Raw genomic sequence first — 21,241 nt, forward strand, 5'->3', positions numbered from 1 at the left:
TCAGTTACCTCATCTGTAAAATGGGAATGAAGACCGTGAGCCCCATGTTGGACATGGACTGCTTCTAACCTGATTACCTTGTATCTACCCCAGCATTTAGAACAGTGCCTGGCACATAGTAAGCACTTAAATACCGCAATTATTATTATTATGATTGAAATTGCATTTTGCTGTAAAAAGGGAGGAGAGAAGGCAGACAGAGGAATGCAGCCCTGCTTCAGGTAAATACTGACTACCATGGAGAAGCTGCTTGGCTCAGTGGAAAGAGCATGGGCTTTGGAGTCAGAGGTCATGGGTTCAAATCCCAGCTCCGCCAATTGTTAGCTGTGTGACTTTGGGCAAGTCACTTAACTTCTCTGTGCCTCAGTTCCCTCATCTGTAAAATGGGGATTAAGACTGTGAGCTCCCCGTGGGACAACCTGATCACCTTGTAACCTCCCCAGCACTTAGAACAGTGCTTTGCACATAGTAAGCACTTAATAAATGCCATTATTATCATTACTATCTGATAGACATCAGGCTCACACTGAAACGTGGCCCCAAACCACCAAAACAACTCAACATTAGGTTCCTGCAGAACAAAATAATCTATAAAGATTTCCAGAGTAAGGCTTCAGTAGGCCTAATAGAAGAAGGAACCTATTCCTTAAGTTCCAATAAGAGAGGCAAATGGGCATTTCTCCACAATACTGTTTACCTGGAAGTCACTGGGACAGAAGTAGTTAATGTCACCAAAACTGGTCCAAACTCTATATACATATACAGTCTTCATGGGTAGGGAACATATCATTTCTTTCTGTTGTTCTTTCCAAAGTGCTCAATAAATACCCTTATACTATCTTCCATTATCATCAGTGGTATTTATTGAGGGCTTACTACATGCAGAGTATTGAAATAAGCATTTGGGAGAGTACAATACAACAGAATTGGGAGCATCTCATGATCCTGATAGCAGATAGGTTAACAAAAACTTACATTGTGATATGCAAAAAATAATAATAATGGCATTTATTAAGCACTTACTATGTGCAAAGCACTGTTCTAATCGCTGGAGCACTGTTCTAAGCGCTGGAAAAATGATGGTATTTGTTAAGCGCTTACTATGTGCCAAGCACTGTTCTAAGCGCTGGGACAGATACAAGGTCATCAGGTTGTCCCACGTGGGGCTCACAGTCTTAATCCCCATTCTGCAGATGAGGTAACTGAGGCACAGAGAAGTTAAGTGACTTGCCCAAAGTCACACAGCTGACAGGTGGCACAGCCGGGATTAGAACTCGTGATCTCTGATTCCCAAGCCCATGCTTTTTCCACTAAGCCACGCTGCTTCGCTAAAAAAGATTCAAGGCTGTGCAGACTATAACCAAACAAGGACATCTCTATCACTAAAAAGCAACAATGCTATAGTCACATTATTACAGCATTACTGCAGAATGAAAATAACTCTACCTTGTGCCCGATAAGGGGATAATAAATCAGTCAACTAATCAATAGCATTTACCGAGTTCTTGTGTGCTGAACCGAATACTAAGCACTTGGGAGAATAAAAGAGTTTAGTAGACATGATTCCTGCCCTCAGGAAACTTACATTCTAGTAGGGAAGATAGACACAGGAGGAAAGAGAAAAAGGTGATGAATACTTGATTTGGTGCACGGATAGCAACAATACTTCAATATCCTCTTGAAAATCCCTTCTTCTAATGAAGCTGAGGTCATCGTCATCAATCGTATTTATTGAGCGCTTACTGTGTGCAGAGCACTGTACTAAAGCACAGTGAATTTACCATCATGTAAAGAAATAGTATGACTTCCAGCTACTAAACCAGTCACCTCCAATTGTCAGACCTATGATAAACAGTAAAGTACCTGGCTCGATGGCATCCTTGCAGAAACCTGCAAGCATTGAAGTGACACTTACACAAGCTTTCCCTCACCGTAAAAAGACACAGAGGAGATGTCAGAGTATCAAAAATGCTGCCCTCCTCACTATCTGAAAGATCAGACTGTGGTAACTCTCTTGGTATCTCACTATTCTCCACTATTGCGAGATCCTAGCAGTAGACTTTCTATACCAACTACTGAAGAATGTTGTTGGCCACCTGCTCTGGGGCCACAATTTATCTTCCCAATCAATCAATCATATTTATTGAGCGCTTACTATGTGCAGAGCACTGTACTAAGCATTTGGGAAGTACAAACTGGCAACATCTAGAGACAGTCCCTACCCAACAGTGGGCTCACAGTCTAAAAAGGGGAGACAAAACCAAACTTAATAACAAAATGAAATAAACAGAATAGATATGTACAAGTAAAATAAATAAATAGAGTAATAAATATGTACAAACGTATATACATATCATCATCATCATCATCAATCGTATTTATTGAGCGCTTACTATGTGCAGAGCACTGTACTAAGCGCTTGGGAAGTACAAATTGGCAACATCTAGAGACAGTCCCTACCCAACAGTGGGCTCACAGTCTAAAAGGGGGAGACAAAACCAAACATAATAACAAAATAAAATAAATAGAATAGATATCATCATCATCATCAATCGTATTTATTGAGCGCTTACTATGTGCAGAGCACTGTACTAAGCGCTTGGGAAGTACAAGTTGGCAACATATAGAGACGGTCCCTACCCAACAGTGGGCTCACAGTCTAAAAGGGGGAGACAAAACCAAACAGAATAACAAAGGAAAATAAATAGAATAAATAGAATAGATATCATCATCATCATCAATCGTATTTAGTGAGTGCTTACTGTGTGCAGAGCACTGTACTAAGCGCTTGGGAAGTACAAATTGGCAACATATAGAGACAGCCCCTACTCAACAGTGGGCTCACAGTCTAAAAGGGGGAGACAGAGAACAAAACCAAACACACTAACAAAATAAAATAAATAGAATAGATATGTACAAGTAAAATAGAGTAATAAATATGTACAAACATATATACTATATGTTGCCAACTTGTACTTCCCAAGCGCTTAGTCCAGTGCTCTGCACACAGTAAGCGCTCAATAAATACGACTGATGATGATGATTTTACGGTGGAACAAGCCCCGGTCACTAAGGCCCCGTCCTTAGCAACGGGGGAGGATGAGCACGACCCCCCCCAGTGACGTCATCGCCGCCGCGGTGCGCAGGCGCGCGCGCCGCCGAGGGCCGGCTCCTTCTGCGGGCGGGTGCGCGCGCGTAGTGACGTCAGCCGGCCGCGCGCGCAGGCGTGCTATTAAAGAGCCCCGGCGGCCGGGGCGCGCGCTTAGTCGGCCGGGGCTAGGCGGCATGGCGGACCCCGATGAGCGGTGAGCGGGCGGCCAGGGCTGGGGGAGGGAGGGGAGGGGCCGGGGCGCGCGCCCGCCCTCTCGGGGACGCGCGCGCCCACCCGGGGCCCCCAGCAGGGGGCGCATCCCCAGCGCGCGCCCCCGAAACGGCCTCGAGGACCGGCCGCACCTGGGGGGGCTCACCCGATTGGCCGGCGGCCGTCACGTGACCCGCGTCAGGTGCTCCGCGCGGGTGGGGGGGGCGCCACTCCTCGTTGTGGCGTTTTCATTCATTCATTCATTCATTCATTCACTCACCTCCTCCAGGAGGCCTTCCCAGACTGAGCCCCTTCCTTCCTCTCCCCATCCCCCATCTTACCTCCTTCCCTTCCCCACAGCACCTGTAAATATATGTTTGTACATATTTATTACTCTATTTTACTTGTACATATCTATTCTATTTATTTTATTTTGTCAGTATGTTTGGTTTTGTTCTCCGCCTCCCCCTTTTAGACTGTGAGCCCACTGTTGGGTAGGGACCTGTATATATGTATATAGGGTTGTACATGTTTATTACTCTATTTATTTATTTATTTTACTTGTACATATCTATTCTATTTATTTTATTTTGTCAGTATGTTTGGTTTTGTTCTCCGCCTCCCCCTTTTAGACTGTGAGCCCACTGTTGGGTAGGGACCTGTATATAGGGTTGTACATGTTTATTACTCTATTTATTTATTTATTTTACTTGTACATATCTATTCTATTTATTTTATTTTGTCAGTATGTTTGGTTTTGTTCTCCGCCTCCCCCTTTTAGACGGTGAGCCCACTGTTGGGTAGGGACCTGTATATATGTATATAGGGTTGTACATGTTTATTACTCTATTTATTTATTTATTTTACTTGTACATATCTATTCTATTTATTTTATTTTGTCAGTATGTTTGGTTTTGTTCTCCGCCTCCCCCTTTTAGACTGTGAGCCCACTGTTGGGTAGGGACCTGTATATATGTATATAGGGTTGTACATATTTATTACTCTATTTATTTATTTTACTTGTACATATCTATTCTATTTATTTTATTTTGTCAGTATGTTTGGTTTTGTTCTCCGCCTCCCCCTTTTAGACTGTGAGCCCACTGTTGGGTAGGGACCTGTATATATGTATATAGGGTTGTACATGTTTATTACTCTATTTATTTATTTATTTTACTTGTACATATCTATTCTATTTATTTTATTTTGTCAGTATGTTTGGTTTTGTTCTCCGCCTCCCCCTTTTAGACTGTGAGCCCACTGTTGGGTAGGGACCTGTATATATGTATATAGGGTTGTACATGTTTATTACTCTATTTATTTATTTTACTTGTACATATCTATTCTATTTATTTTATTTTGTCAGTATGTTTGGTTTTGTTCTCCGCCTCCCCCTTTTAGACTGTGAGCCCACTGTTGGGTAGGGACCTGTATATATGTATATAGGGTTGTACATGTTTATTACTCTATTTATTTATTTTACTTGTACATATCTATTCTATTTATTTTATTTTGTCAGTATGTTTGGTTTTGTTCTCCGCCTCCCCCTTTTAGACTGTGAGCCCACTGTTGGGTAGGGACCGTCTCTATATGTTGCCAACTTGTACTTCCCAAGCGCTTAGTCCAGTGCTCTGCACACAGTAAGCGCTCAATAAATACGATTGATGATGATGATTGATGATGACTTTGAGTCTAAAAGACTTTAGTCTTTTAGACTGTGAGCCCACTGTTGGGTAGGGACCGTCTCTATATGTTGCCAACTTGTACTTCCCAAGCGCTTAGTCCAGTGCTCTGCACACAGTAAGCGCTCAATAAATACGATTGATGATGATGACTGATGATGACTTTGAGTCTAAAAGACTTTAGTCTTTTAGACTGTGAGCCCACTGTTGGGTAGGGACCGTCTCTATATGTTGCCAACTTGGACTTCCCAAGCGCTTAGTCCAGTGCTCTGCACACAGTAAGCGCTCAATAAATACGATTGATGATGATGATGATATTTATTACTCATTTATTTATTTTACCTGTACATACCTATTCTATTTTATTGTGTATGTTTGGTTTTGTTCTCCCTCTCCCCCTTCTAGACTGTGAGCCTACTGTTGGGTAGGGACCGTCTCTATATGCTGCCAACTTGTACTTCCCAAGGGCTTAGTACAGTGCTCTGCACACAGTAAGCGCTCAATAAATACGATTGATGATGATATTTATTACTCATTTATTTATTTTACCTGTACATATCTATTCTATTTATTTTATTTTGTTAGTATGTTTGGTTTTGTTCTCTGCCTCCCCCTTTTAGACTGTGAGCCCACTGTTGCGTAGGGACCGTCTCTATATGTTGCCAACTTGTACTTCCCAAGCGCTTAGTCCAGTGCTCTGCACACAGTAAGCGCTCAATAAATATGATTGATGATGATGATGGTATTTATTACTCATTTATTTATTTTACCTGTACATATCTATTCTATTTATTTTATTTTGTTAGTATGTTTGCTTTTGTTCTCCGTCTCCCCCTTCTAGACTGTGAGCCTACTGTTGGGTAGGGACTGTCTCTATATGTTGCCAACTTGTACTTCCCAAGCGCTGAGTACAGTGCTCTGCACACAGTAAGCGCTCAATAAATACGATTGATTGATTGATTCAACCGTAATAATAATAATGGCATTTATTAAGCGCTTACTATGTCCTAAGCACCGGGGAGGTTACAGGGCGATCAGGTGGTCCCACAGGGGGCTCACAATCTTAATCCCCATTTTACAGATGAGGGAACTGAGGCCCAGAGAAGTGAAGGGACTTGCCCAAAGTCACACAGCTGACAGTTGGAGGAGCCGGGATTTGAACCCATGACCTCTGACTCCAAAGCCCGGGCTCTTTCCACTGAGCCACGCTGCTTCGTATTTGTTGAGTGCTTACTGTGTGCAGAGCACTGTACTAAGCGCTTGGGAAGTACAAGTTGGCAACATATAGGGACGGTCCCTACCCAACAACGGGCTCACCGTGTAGAAGGGGGAGACAGACATGAAGACAAGGAGACAGGTGTCAATGCATCAAGAATAAATAGAATTATAGCTATATACACGTCATTAAAATAGAGTAATAAATATGTACAAATAGACACAATGGGCCCCGTAGTAATGATTATGGTATTTGCTAAAGGCTTACTATGTGCCAGGCGCTTAGTACAGTGGGGGAGATAAATGTGTATAAATCTGTAGTTCTATCATCATCATCAATCGTATTTATTGAGCGCTTACTATGTGCAGAGCACTGTACTAAGCGCTTGGGAAGTACAAATTGGCAACATATAGAGACAGTCCCTACCCAACAGTGGGCTCACAGTCTAAAAGGGGGGAGACAGAGAACAAAACCAAACATACTAACAAAATAAAATAAATAGAATAGATATGTACAAATAAAATAAATAGAGTAATAAATATGTACAAACATATATACATTTGTTCTATTTATCTAGTTTGTTGATATTGACACCTGTCTACTTTTGTTATCTGTGTCCCCCTTCTAGACTGTGAGCCCGTTGTTGGGTAGGGATTGGCTCTATCTGTTGCTGAATTGTACTTTCCAAGCGCTTAGTACAGTGCTCTGCACACAGTAAGTGCTCCGTAAATACGATTGCATGAATGAATACCTAGAGGCCGCCGCTTCTTGGGGCAGATTTGGTGTTTTTTCAAAAGTACTGCGCTGTCGCTGCCTTCAGACCTACTCACCTGGGGGAAGAATGTGAGGCCCGTATTTGATTTATGTTGTGCAGTTCTTTTTAATCCGCATCCTTCTGGAATAGTCATCTGCCGCATCAGCACGGTGAACACACAGCCCAGGTATGACAGTTGATTCACTGCGTGGTGTGTCATGTATGTGCAGTATTTGGAGACGACGTAAGGCCCCTTTTACAAAAAGAAAACAATAAAACAGATCCTGACTCTTCCCAAAATAATTTTAAGTAGCACTGATGATGATAGCGTGATGATGATGGTAGGAGAAGCAGCGTGGCTCAGTGGAAAGAGCCCGGGCTTTGGAGTCAGAGGTCATGGGGTTGAATCCCGGCTCCGCCACATGTCTGCTGTGTGACCTTGGGCAAGTCACTTCTCTGAGCCTCAGTTACCTCATCTGTAAAATGGGGATTAAGACTGTGAGCCCCACGTGGGGCAACCTGATCACTTTGTATCCCCCCCCAAGCGCTTAGAACAGTGCTTTGCACATAGTAAGCGCTTAACAAATGCCAACATTATTATTTAGAGAAGCAGCGTGGCTCAGTGGAAAGAGCACAGGCTTGGGAGTCAGAGGTCATGGGTTCAAATCCCCGCTCCACCGCTTGTCAGCTGTGTGACTCTGGGCAAGTCCCTTCACTGCTCTGTGCCTCAGTTACCTCATCTGTAAAATGGGGATTAAAACTGTGAGCCCCTCATGGGACAACCTGATCAACTTGTATCTTCTCCAGTGCTTAGAACAGTGCTTTGCACATAGTAAGTGCTTAATAAATGTCATTATTATTATTATGATACTAATAATAATTATTGTGGTATTTGTTAAGCACTTACTATGTGCCGGGCACTGTTCTAAGCACTGGAGTAGATAGAAGGTAATAATAATAATAATAATGGCATTTATTAAGCGCTTACTATGTGCAAAGCACTGTCCTGGGTTGGACACAGTCCCTGGCCCACACAGGGCTCACAGTGTCAATCCCCATTTTACAGACGAGGGGACTGAGGCACAGAGAAGTGAAGTGACTTGCCCAAGGTCACACAGCAGACAAGGGGCAGAGCTGGGGTTAGAACCTATGACCTTCTGACTCTCAGGCCCTTCTTCTATCCAATAGGCCATGCTTCTTTGATCTTTCCATTGCCCAAATTGACCAAATAGTCTACTCTCCAGGTTTTTTTGTTTTTGGGGTGGGGAGGTGTTTGTTTGTACTTCCCAAGCGCTTAGTACAGTGCTCTGCGCACAGTAAGCGCTCAATAAATACGATTGATTGATTGATTTACATATGGAAACTCTTCTGTCATATCTGGTCCCGGTTTTCCAACTGTATGGGAACATGTTCCCAGATCCCGGCTTTCCAAACCTAAAGAAATAGGGTGAGAAGGAAATCTCCGGTAGGACACAATAACAATGATAATTGTGTTATTTAAGTGCTTACTATGTGTCAAGCACTGTACTAAACGATGGTGTAGATACAAGATAATCAGTTCCCACCTAAGGCTCACAGAAAGTAGGCGAGAGAACAGATATTGAGGCCCTATTCTGCAGATGAGGAACTGAGTTACAGAGAAATTATGTAATATGCCCGAGGTCATGGAGCCAGGATTCGAACCCATGTCCTCTGACTCCTAAACCCATGCTCTTTCCACTAGGCCATGCTGCCTCTTAATAATTGTGTTATTTCTTAAGCCTTTGTTCTGTTCCAAGCACTGGGGTAGCTACAAGATAATCAGGTCCCACTTGGGGCTCACAGTCCCAGAAATTGAATCTCTATTTTGCAGATGAAGGAACTGAACCACAGAGAAGTTAAGTGATTTGCCCAAGGTCACAGAGCCAGGATTCGAACCCAGATCCCCTGAATGGCTAGGCCTGTGTTCTTTACTAGGCCATTGCTGCAGTGATTCAGCAGGGAGTGAAGGAAGAAGTAAAAATCAAGAGTTCACACTGGAACTTAAAGGGAAAAGAGGTAGGGAGCTCAGCACCCTGAGAACTGGAACTAGAATAGGAGAATGGAATGCTTAGTAAAGAGGGAAAAGCCAGGGACTTGGTGAGGAAAGAATCGGATGGGGAACTGGCACCCTGACTTTTGAATTGTTTGTGAGAAAAGGAATATTGCCCACAATTGAGTACCTACAGTTGGTTACACTTTAGGGTTCAAAAGTGCCTTTGACTTGTATGCAGTGAATGTAAGCAATGGGGGGGGGAAAATGAACTCTAATAATCTCGTTACACTTTATTATTTTTTCATCAAAATATCTGAGGATGGAAAATACAGTCCCCTTTATTGTGCTGAAAAATTAACTTGTTTCTGAGCCTAGAGTTAATCCAGATCTTGGCAACTCCTATGGCTGAGTACTTGTAATCTAATATTAAGCCAAATTTTCCGTATGTATTAAGTTGCTCCCTGAGAGCAAATAAGGCACTTGGAGGTCCACCGCTGTATGTTACCTACACTACAGTAATGATGCACTAAATTCTCCAGAGGTAATGCACTTCCCAAAATACCTTATTTGCCCCTATGGAGTAATTTTAGGCTCTAGGAAAATTGGGTCCATTTTTTCAGATGTTCTCCTATCCTGCTGCTGCTAGTAATGCGTGGACACTTTTTATTGAAGGACATATGCAGTTCAAACAGTGGAGCCAATTTATATGGGTTTTGAAAAGTATTTTACTGGGAGCTGTGGAACACCAAAAGATGCAGCGATTTCAGTCATCTGGCTTGTCATTACAACATGCCAATTAGCAATCAACAAGTGTTGCAAGTCAACAGTATTTTCTTTGTAAGAATCAGTATACTGAAAAGCTGTGATGTAAGTGGGATCTATGGCTGATGTTTGGAAATTAATTCTTTTATGGCATTAGTTAAGAGGTTACAGTGTGCCAGGCATTGTTCCAAGTGCTGGGGTAGATACAAGCTAATCAGTTTGGACGCAATCCATGTCCCACGTGACACTCACAGCCTTCATCCCCATTTTGCAGGTGAGATAACTGAGGCACAGAGAAGTGAGTTGCCCAAGGTCACATAGCAGACAAGTGTTGGGGCCATGATTAGTTTCTTGCTCTTTGGATTATAGAGGGTCTCTGGACTACTCATTTGAATAGATTGTGTCTTATGGAATTCATGCACAGATTTAGAAATTGCCAAGTTCACTTTAGTCACTTTGCACTCTGGGGATGTTCTGAAAAATATCAAACTTTCCAGGGTCAATAGAATTCTACTGTCAAGCTGGGGTCAGGATAATTACTAGGACCATGTAATGGGGAAAGAAGAGATTGGAGCCCATTGCATTCCGTTTTTTGCAACATCAGTCTTACAAATGCTACTTGATGTAAACCCATTTTAGGCTAACTTTTGGTTCTGTATCTGAAATTCGTTGATTGTTTCAGTCTTAATGGCAAGAAGAGTTGTCTCCTGAATTGTGACAAATTCTAGTTCATCCCTGGATATTTATTATCAAGTGCCGTCGAGTCGTTTGCAATTCACAGCTATTCTGTGGATATATTTTGTCCAGGAAAGTCCTGTCTTCTGCCATAATCCGCAACCTTGCTAACGGTTCTTCCCTTATCGTAGTTATGGTTTCTATCCGTCTAGCTGCTGGCCTACCTCTTCCGCACTTTCCCAGGACTTTTCCTACCATTAGTGTCTTTTCCAGAGAATTAGTCCTCCAGTGGACATTTGGAACTGCCCAAAAAGTAACTGAGCTTGGTAAAGTAGTTCAGAACTAAAAATAGCCTTAGTTACATCAGCCTGTTGGGTGACCTTTGCAGTTTGGAGCTGATTCCAGAACAGTTGAAAATTCGGTGGGGAGGGGAAGAAAGACCTGGGGTAAGGGTGTGGAAAGGAATGTAGTTTCATCACATGATTGTCTGAAAGAAAAGCCCTAACATAGCTGTCATTTAAATGACTGTTGGGCTATTTTGTTCTCTGTAGTTAAGAATGGTCTTATGAATATTGAGGGATAGTGGACTCTTGCCTGCCAAATGTTCTATCCAGAAGGTGGTTGGCTTATAATGCTACATTGCTTTAAGTGTGGAAGGATTTCTGTTTGTGGCATACTGGCATCTAGAGTTCTAGTATTCAGATGAGTTGAAGCTATTCCTGTCTGCACATAGATTTGAAAAAGATTACTCTCCCCTTGGTGATTTTTTTCCCCCCTTCTGTTCTCCCTCCCTTCTGAGTCATCTTTACTCTTAGGTCTGTATCCTCTTAAGCACTGTAATTTACCTTACCTCCCCCTGCCATTCGCTAACTCCACAGAACTTCTGTATGTATCCTTATTCTCCGCCATTTCCAGTATCTGTAATTGTCTATGTCCCTACTAAATTGTAAGCTCCTTGCGGGCACAGGTCATGTCTACCAGCTCTACTGTATTTCCCCCAAGTGATCAACTATATATACCTCCCCCCTGCAACAGTTAAAAGAACCCTTGTAAGCCCCAGTGCATAGATTGAAAATGAGAACCTCCTGTTGTTGTTGTTGTTACTGTTGTAGTATTTAAGCACATAGTATGTGCCAACCATTGTTCTAAGCTCTGGGGTAAATAGAAGATAGGTTAGGCAATGTCGCCATTCCTCAATCTTAATCTCCAGGTCCTCTGCTCTTTCCACTAGGCCAAGCTGCCTCTTAATACTTGTGGTATTGGTTAAGCACGTACTGTGTTCCAAGCAGTACAAAGCGTAGGGGTAGCTATGAAATAATCAGGCCCCACCTGGGGCTCACAGTCTAAGTGGGAGGGAGAACAGGTGTTGAATCACCATTTTGCAGAGGAGGGAACAGTCTTAATCCCCATTTTACAGATGAGAAAACTGAGATCGGGAGAAATTGTGACTTGCCCAAGGTCACACAGCAGACAAGTGGCTGAGCCACGATGCCGGTCCAGGTCCTCTGAAGCTCACGCTCTTTCCACTAGGCTATGCTGCCTCCCAATGTCATTAGCAAGAGAAAACCACAGGTCTGGGAACTAGATTCTTTGGCCTTCCCTGTGGATTTCCCCATCCCCCACCTCTTTGGAGGTGGTTCCTAGGACAGAAGGTCAAATAGTCTAGATGCTGAGACATGTGGCTCAGAATGGAAAATGTTGTGTGGATGGATGCGCTAAGCCTAGAGCTCTGCTTCTTTCCTTTTCTGTGGGTGATGACTCTGAGAGAGTCCCCTGAGCTCCAGTGGCTGGGAAGAAGAGAGAATCGTAGCTGTGGCTCTTCCGCTAAGCTATAACTCCTTACCGTCTGCTTGAAAGAACTTAATTCAGCTCACCTTTTCCTGTCTTACCTTGCTGATTTCCTACAACCAGTCTGCACACTTTGCTCCTATAAAACCAATTTACTCGCTGTTCCTCCATGTCATCTATCGCTGCTGACATCCTCCCTAAGACCGCGAACTCCTTCCCCCTTCATGTGACAGAACATCACTCCCCCCCCTTCAAAACCTCATTAAAATCATATTTCCTTTGAGAGAATTTCCCCAACTAAGCCTTCATTTCCCTTACTCCCCATCCCTTCTGCATCACACTTGGACCCGTACCCTTTGAACACTTGACATTAACCACAGTACTTATGTACATATCTGCAATTTATTTTAATGTCTGCCTCCCCCTTGATACTTTAAGCTCCTTGTGGGCACGGAACATATCTACCAACTCTGTCCTGTGCTCTCCCCACGCACTTAAGTTAGTACAGTGCTCTGCACCTAGTAAGTGCTCAATTAATACCATTGATTGAATTATGGAATGGAGCCAAAGTTGAGAGGCTTAATTTGGCTTCAGAGAGAGCTTCAGGAAGGAATCGGATTTGAATGTCAAGGGATATGTGGGATGCCTATTTGTAAGGGGAGGGGGGAAAAGCAGAATTGAAGTGAGAATTCTGTTCAACCTTACTGTAATACACCAATTAAGCAATGGTATTTATTGCTTGACTGCAGAGCACTGTTCTAAGCTTGGGAGAGTACAACAGAGTAAGTAGACATGATCTCTGTCCTCAAAGAAATTACAGAATTCCTGACTACTCTCTCAGTTAAAACAGCAGGAGCAGAATAATTGTACCACTGGAAAAAATAAAGCAGATTTTCACTTCTTACAAAAAAGGGAAGGAAATGATAGAACAAGCTGCCCTTCTGGTTCCACAGGGGATCTGGGGGAGAACAAAAGCATATATTACCTCAATTGTTCCCTTACTAATCCCACAGCATAGGTATGAGCCAAAGACACATTAGCCCCCTTTCTAATTTTAAAGAACCCAGAGGGAGAGTTGGATGAAACAAATACTTTTTAGTTTATTTTAGGGGGATTTTTGACTAAAATGTAATTACTACTACTAATAATAATAATAATGGCATTTATCAAGCACTTACTATGTGCAAACTTCTAGAGTGTGAGCCCGCCTTCTAGACTGTGAGCCCGCTGTTGGGTAGGGACCGTCTCTATATGTTGCCAACTTGTACTTCCCAAGCGCTTAGTACAGTGCTCTGCACACAGTAAGAGCTCAATAAATACGATTGAATGAATGAATGCAAAGCACTGTTCTAAGCACTGGGGAGGTTACACGGTGATCAGGTTGTCCCATGGGGGGCTCACAGTCTTCATCCCCATTTTACAGATGAGGGAACTGAGGCCCAGAGAAGTTGAGTGATTTGCCCAAAGTCACACAGCTGACAAGTGGCAGAGCTGGGATTTGAACCCATGACCTCTGACTCCAAACCCCGGGCTCTTTCAACTTAGCCACGCTGCTTCTCATCATCTGAATGTTGCCACCTGTTGCTATGTCAAGGCTTTACCAAATAGTATAACGTTTTGAAATTTCAGGACTTTAGTAAAAATAGAAGTCCTGTCAAGCTGTATATCACATTTTGATCATAAATGAGATGAAAAATAATTTAAACTATAAAGTGTTTTGTTTCCTCTATTAGAGAAGCCATTACGGATTAAATGAATGTTCTTGTAGTGATTAGTTGAAGTTCATTTCTCATCTGTTTTAAAATGTGGGTGAATTTTATTGTGTGAGTATGCGTCACAGGCAAGAACATAGTGCATGTGTTTACAGCACGTTTCTTCTGTGTAACCCTCCCAGCTGAACTTCCACACAGATCCGTGACACATCCAATTGCTCAGTCCTGCTTGAGTGGTGATAAACTTGGGGCAGGGGTGGGGAGAGAAGGAAACAGAGGAGGGAAACCATGGCTTTCTTGCTTTATAAAACTGAAAACTACTTCTTGGGGAACTGCTGCCTCATGAGGGATAGTATCTAGGAAGAAAAAAATAAGGCAAGCCCCTTCTAAATGTAGGAGAAGCTAGGTGCCTCGCCTCTACTTGGTTTTGTTCCTCTCCCCTCCTCCACCCCAGGTTTCACCACTACCTTGGGATGACAAGTGCTGGTTCCTGTTCCTTGCATGTGAATTTAATTTACAGAACACTTCCTCTTCAAAATAGTGATGACTCAAGCTGTGTTACCACCAGTGTCGACTATGGGCTGGTTTTAGTAAACCATTCATTCATTCAATTGTATTTATTGAGTGATTACTGTGTGCAGAGCACTGTTCTAAGCGCTTGGGGAGTACAAGTTGGCAACATATAGAGACGGTCCCTACCCAACAGCGGGCTCACAGTCTAGAAGGCGGGCTCACAGTCTAGAAGTTTGCACATAGCGCTTAATAAATGCCATTATTATTATTATTAATTACATTTTAGTCAACATTTTATACCCAACAGCGGGCTCACAGTCTAGAAACCAGATACCACTATTATATTGGCCTGTGCTGAACTAAAGTGCGGTACCTTCTCACCTTGACTAAAAATGAGACTCAACTGAGTTAAAGACAAAAGTAACTTGAAATGCGCCAACCTCAACTTTCCATCACTGCACAATCAAAATTTACTAGCTTGTTATGTTTACTCTAAAACTATCCCTGGGATGTGAGCAAAAGGCACTTAGAGCTAGTCAGGTCTTTAGGATGCTAACCAATTTAATCTTCACAAAATGGGCCTTTTCTGTTGGAAATCACCAATGTGGTTGGGCCTTTTAAGACAACAAAGTTGTTTTTTTTTTTTAATTTGCTGCTTTATGTTTGTCTAGCTATAAGTACAGATACCCTCAATATAGCTGTATTAATTTTTCTGACCTTGGTTTAGTTCTTTATATGACTCTTTACAATGCAGTAAAGAGTCATGCCTTTACCCATGCCTTCCAGTAGCAGGATATTTAATTAAGATGATAGGAAGTTGCCTTAAGCCAAGAGCTACTGTTTTTTCTAGTTTAATACTAGTCCTAAAAGGGTTGACTATTTTAAATGGTATTCAATGTAAGATCAAAACATGGTAAAAGCTATTATTTGTCTTCTACCTAATTAGAAACATGTTTTTTACAATAAATAGCCAAGAGTTGCTTACGAAAAACAGCCAGGTTTATGTGTCTTTTTTTTTTATTGAAATACTGTGAAGTCAGAGTATTCCCTACCATTTCACAGCCCTTCTGGATTATGCAATTTGGGTTTAGTAATACTATAGGTTGTCATATGCCTCGGCTAAAAAACAGAAGTGACCAGAAAACATAAATATTTTATGTATATTTTATGTATATGAATTTACCTGTGTATATGTTTGTACATATTTTTTACTCTATTTTACTTGTACATATCTATTCTATTTATTTTATTTTGTTAGTATGTTTGGTTTTGTTCTCTGTCTCCCCCTTTTAGACTGTGAGCCCACTGTTGGGTAGGGACTGTCTCTATATGTTGCCGACTTGTACTTCCCAAGCGCTACAGTGCTCTGCACACAGTAAGCACTCAAATACGAATGAATGAATGAATTCTCATTTTCCAATTCAATCTAACAACCCCCCACCCCATTCCTTGATGTGAATTTGAGGGAAATAGTGTGCTGAGAAGTGCTTTGTGTTGAAGAAAAAAGCTCCAATTCCCAAGCGCTTAGTACAGTGCTCTGCACACAGTAAGCGCTCAATAAATACGATTGATTGATAAATATTTGTGAACTGGAAGGATATTAAAATTGGAAATCCTTAATGTAGCAACTCCCCCAGGAAAGTCTTTTTCCAAATAAGTCTGTCAAGGTAACCACCCTAAGGGGAAGTAGTTGTTATGCCTCTGCCTTTTAACAAGGCAAGTGCAGCATAATTTGCTTCAGGTTAATAGCCTGTTTGGAGAGTCTCTAAATTGTCACCAGGATAGCTCTTAAATAGATACGGTTTCCGGAGGTTCCTTCCCTGCTTCCTTTCCAGTGTCTAAAAGCTCAGAAGTGGTCCCCTGGATTAAAGCTGGGGACTTGGATCTTTGAGTGGCTAAACATTATCAGTGAGCCAATTGAGGGCTCCAAGCAAAACCTGCTAGGATTGGGTCTTAAACCTATCTGATAACCCAAGTATTTGCTTCTGGGAGGTTTTTCCACAAGTGGAAAGTTGTTTGCCACAAGCCCCAAACATCATACGGCTGAGAGCTCCTGAATAATAATAATCGTAATACATATGATATTTGTTAAGCACTTACTGTGGGCCAGGCACTGTATTAAGCGCTGAGGTGGGTAGAAGCAAATCGGGTTGGACACGGGCTGAAACTGTGAGCTCCCATCCCCATTTTGCAGATGAGGTAACTGAGACACAGGGAAGTGAAGTGAGTTGCCCAAGGTCGCACAGGAGACAAGTGGTGGAACCACAGTTAGAACCCAGGACTTTGTGACTCCCAGGACCATGTTCTATCCACGAAGCTATGCTGCTTCTCAGAGGTAGTTTGGCCACCCCTCGTGTAGGAGCTCAGCAATTGATGAATTTGACAAACAAGAAAACCTTAGACCAGTGGCATTAAATTATGGAAATGTACTTTCTCAAAGCTCTGAGGTGGCAAACAAACCATGTCTTCCACTTGTTTCCGTGTTTTGTGTGTGTGTTCCTAAAGCCACCTTCACACATTACTCTCACTTTATTCAGTTTTACAACCCAACTGGCTTGTCCCATTTTTGGTTACTTGTCCTCTAGACTGTAAACTTGTTGTGGGCAGGGGACAGGTTTACCAACTTTGTTATAATATATGTACTCTCCCAATTGCTCACAGTGCACTACACACAGTAAGTGATCAGTACATATGATTGATTGTGGAAATGGTCCACTTTCCTCTAGTGCTTAATTTTCCAATTACGCTTTTATCTGTTTTTAATACCACTTTCACCTCAAGTATCCTCTTCTCCCCATACAAATGGAAGCTAAATACACTATCTAGACCAATCAATCCATCTACGGTATTGAGCACTTCCTTGATGCAAAGCACTGTGCTAAGCACTTGAGAGAGTACAGTACAACAGGATTAGCAGACATATTCCCTGCCCATAATGAGCTTACAACAGCCTAGACAGGGAGATAGATTAATAGGAATCAATAAGGAATTTATAATACGTAATTTAAAGATGCTGTGGGGTTGGCGGGGTTGAATATCAAATGTCCAAAGTCACAGATCAAAGTGCATAGACTATGCAGAGGGAAGTGCAAGCCAGGGAAAAGAGGGATTAATCAGGGAAGCCCTCTTGAAGGAAATGTGACCTTAATAATACTTTCAAGGTGGAGAGAGTGGTGGTCTGGCATATATGGAGGGGGAGGATGTGGGACAGGGGTCAGTGACGAGACTGGAGCACAGTGAGTAAACTGGCACTTAGAGGAGCAGAGTGTGTGGTCTGGGCTGTGATAGATTAGGGAGGTAGGATGGGGCAAGATGATTGAGTGCTTTATAGCCAACGGTAACCATGCTGGTTTTCATTAGTCTAAATTTGTTATTACCTCAGGAAGTTTAGACAGACTAGGGTCCACTTCCTCCGAGTCAACCTGTGAACAAGTCCAATTCTCTACTGTCAACCATGCTGGTTTTCATTAGTCTAAATTTGTTATTACCTCAGGAAGTTTAGGCAGACTAGGGTCCACTTCCTCCGAAGTCAACCTGTGAACAAGTCCAATTTTCCTACTGTCCAACTCCAGGTGTACAGGTCTTCCATTGAAACCAGTGGAGACTGGTTTCACCTGTCTACATGTTTTGTTTTGTTGTCTGTCTCCCCCTTCTAGCCCGTGAGCCCGTTGTTGGGTAGGGACCATCTCTAGATGTTGCCGACTTGTACTTCCCAAGCGCTTAGTACAGTGTTCTGCACACAGTAAGCGCTCAGTAAATATGATTGAATGAATAAATGAATGACTTTACCGATGGACTGTGCCTTTTGGCTCATGTTTGAGCACCTACTTTGTGCATATCATTGTTCTAGATATCTTGGAACAATTAAAAAAAACAAACCTGAAGACCACTCCTACTCATCAGGTTCTTACAGTCCAGAGGGGGGATGACAAATATGGGGAAAAAGCAACAACAAACAAATGAACATCAAGACTAACTCCTTGCCCCATTCTTCTCCTATCCCCAGTCCAGTAGGAGCTGAGTCCCCAACACTTCAAATATTTACAAACACTGTTTTGCTTCTCTTTGATCCTAGTGGGGTGGAGCTTGGGTGCTTCCATGGTGGGGGCAGCATTCCTGGAAAGAGGATGGGGGGAAGGGGAGGCGGAGCCCTTAAACTGATGACAGGAAATACTCAGGAACAACATTCCTAGGAACAGTGCTTTGCAGATAGTAAGCGCTGAACAAATACCATCATTATCATTATTAACAGGGAATGGAAGTGTCCCTATCCACTTGGCTATCAGCAGTTATTGATGAATCCTAACTACACCCCTATCAGTTAAGAAAAGACTCAAATCCTCTGATTTTTAGCAGCGTTTGTATCGCATTGGGGTCTACAGGAGGTGATTCAAGCTTGTGTTAGCCCCCGCTCACCCCAGGGCCCGCCTGCCTTTTGCTTTCACAGACATGAAATTCTCCTCCCAGACTTAGAAATAAAAATGAAAGTATAAAAGTAAACCCCTTGCTCCTCTTGCAGACTTAAATAGTATTTTTTCAGTGCTTCATCCAAACATGCACAGAGATTCTGCCTTTGAGGCTTTTTGCCTCCTTCAGAACAACCCTTAGCCTCAGGGTTTTTCAAGTATATTTCAGAAAATATTGGCATCAAACTGCTCATGGTGTTTATCTTTTTAACTACTAATCTGCTGTTGTTTCCTTGATCACTTTTTTCCCCCCTTTTGCACAACGTAGGGTCCTCATCGTTCAGCTTGCTTCCTAGGGTACGTTATTCTGGATCCCTGAAAAGTCCTTTTGTGATTCTTGTGGTCTTCTCCCTATTATGAATTGCTTTTCCTTTATTGGAGCTTTTTTCTTCCTTTAACACAAAGCACTTCTCAGCACACTATTTCCCTCAAATTCACATCAAGGAATGGGGTGGGGGGTGGTTAGATTGAATTGGAAAATGAGAATTCATTCATTCGTATTTGAGTGCTTACTGTGTGCACAGCACTGTACTAAGCGCTTGGGAAGTACAAGTTTGCAACATATAGAGATGGTCCCTACCCAACAGTGGGCTCACAGTCTAGAAGGAGGAGACAGACAACAAAACATATAAACCAAATAAAATAAATAGAATAAATATGTACAAGTAAAATAAATATATATAGAGTAATAAATATGTACAAACGTATATACATATATACAGGTTGCATCTTCCTACCCAAAGGGTAGGTCCCTCACATAGAATCATAAAGTTGGAAGGGGTATTGGTCCACTTCAGGGAAAGATTCGGCTCTGGGCCCCGAAGGTTGGTTCATCGTGGAAATTCTGTGGGATGAGTCCAGAATTCAGGCCCTCACTTTGCTCAGCGCACTGAAACCTGAGCCAGTTGCCTGGGCTTTTTTCAAGGGGTTGTTGGGGGGAAGAGCTAGAGGAGAGGAAGTATGCAGCATAGGTGAGAAAATAGTAAAGTGTACTCTTACTTGATGTTGGTCTTTAGGCACCATGGCCATGCAAGAGAGTGGCTCTGTGCATCCTTTCTGCATTCTAGAAGTAAACTAGATTCATATTTCTTTTCCTGGCCAACAACTGTCAGGCAGTCCCATTCTTAACACCAGTTTTAGGTATCTGATTTTAAAGGGACACTGATTCAGTTCATGGCTTTGAAGGAGCCACAGTCTAAATAAAGGTACATAGATACAGTCATAATAATATTTGTGGTATTTAAGTGTTTACTATGTGCCCAGCACTGGGGTAAAGACAAGATAATCCTCTGGCTCCCAAGCCTGTGCTCTTTCCACTAGGCCATGCTAGCTCCCATCTACACCTGCAAGGAACAAACTTTAAAGATTTATCCAGCAAAAAGGGGTAATTTTCTAATGGGGCTTAGAGAGGCCTCTTAAAGCTAGTAGCTATCTGCTGGTGTGTCTCTGTCCCTCATCAAGGTCACCATGGAGGAGAGGGGATGTCCAGTGAATACAGTTCAGTCACTTGAGTTTTTCTCTGTCTATCCTTCCCCAACCCTTAGATACTGCTTTTGAGACATGAGAAGCAGCATGCCCACCCATCTTACCTCCTTTCCTTCCCCACAGCACCTGTATATATGTATATATGTTTGTACATATTTATTACTCTATTTATTTTACTTGTACATATCTATTCTATTTATTTTATTCTGTTAATATGTTTGGTTTTGTTCTCTGTCTCCCCCTTCTAGACTGTGAGCCCACTGTTGGGTAGGGACTGTCTCTATGTGTTGCCAACTTGTACTTCCCAAGCACTTAGTACAGTGCTCTGCACACAGTAAGCGCTCAATAAATATGATTGATTGATTGATTAGAGCATGGGCTTGGGAGTCAGAAGGACCTGGGTTCTAGTCCCAGCTCTGCCACTTGTCTGCTGTTTGCCCTTGGGTAAGTCACTTCTCTGTGCCTCAGTCACCTCATCTTTAAAATAAAGATTAAGATGGTGAGCCCCATATGGGGCATGGATTATGTCCAACCTGATTAGCTTGTATCTACCCCAATGCTTAGACAAGTGCCAGGCACATGGTAAGCACTTAATAAATACTATCTTTTTTTAAAAAAAAAGTCAGAATTCATGTTTCTGTTCTTCCCAGTACAGTGCTTCACATATTTTGTAAGCATTTTAATAACACTAACTGACCGTTAATTCTGTAGAACATTTAGTGATATCTCCATTATTCGATTCTATTGCTAGAAATCATAACTAAATAAAAAATACAGACACCTTGTTTACTACAACTCACCATTTTTGAGCAGGAGTTCAAATCTGTGATCTCCTTTGCCCTCAACCTTCCTGAGAGAGGGAGAGTCAGGTAT

At 42.3% G+C, this 21,241-nt stretch overlaps 1 protein-coding gene across 1 annotated transcript in view; it reads left to right on the top strand.

Moving 5' to 3' along the window:
* The first annotated feature begins 3,259 nt into the window (after nt 1-3,259).
* The window catches only part of ABHD5 (abhydrolase domain containing 5, lysophosphatidic acid acyltransferase), a 43,080-nt gene continuing 25,098 nt past the window's right edge, over nt 3,260-21,241 (top strand). The window contains exon 1 of the mRNA XM_038741648.1: nt 3,260-3,305. Within this exon, the coding sequence (XP_038597576.1) occupies nt 3,286-3,305 (20 nt within the window). The 5' untranslated portion in view covers nt 3,260-3,285. The remainder of the gene's footprint in view (nt 3,306-21,241) is intronic.

The sequence above is a fragment of the Tachyglossus aculeatus genome, chromosome 2 (genome assembly GCF_015852505.1).
Source record: "Tachyglossus aculeatus isolate mTacAcu1 chromosome 2, mTacAcu1.pri, whole genome shotgun sequence".
In the NCBI taxonomy this organism is placed as follows: Eukaryota; Metazoa; Chordata; class Mammalia; order Monotremata; family Tachyglossidae; genus Tachyglossus; species Tachyglossus aculeatus.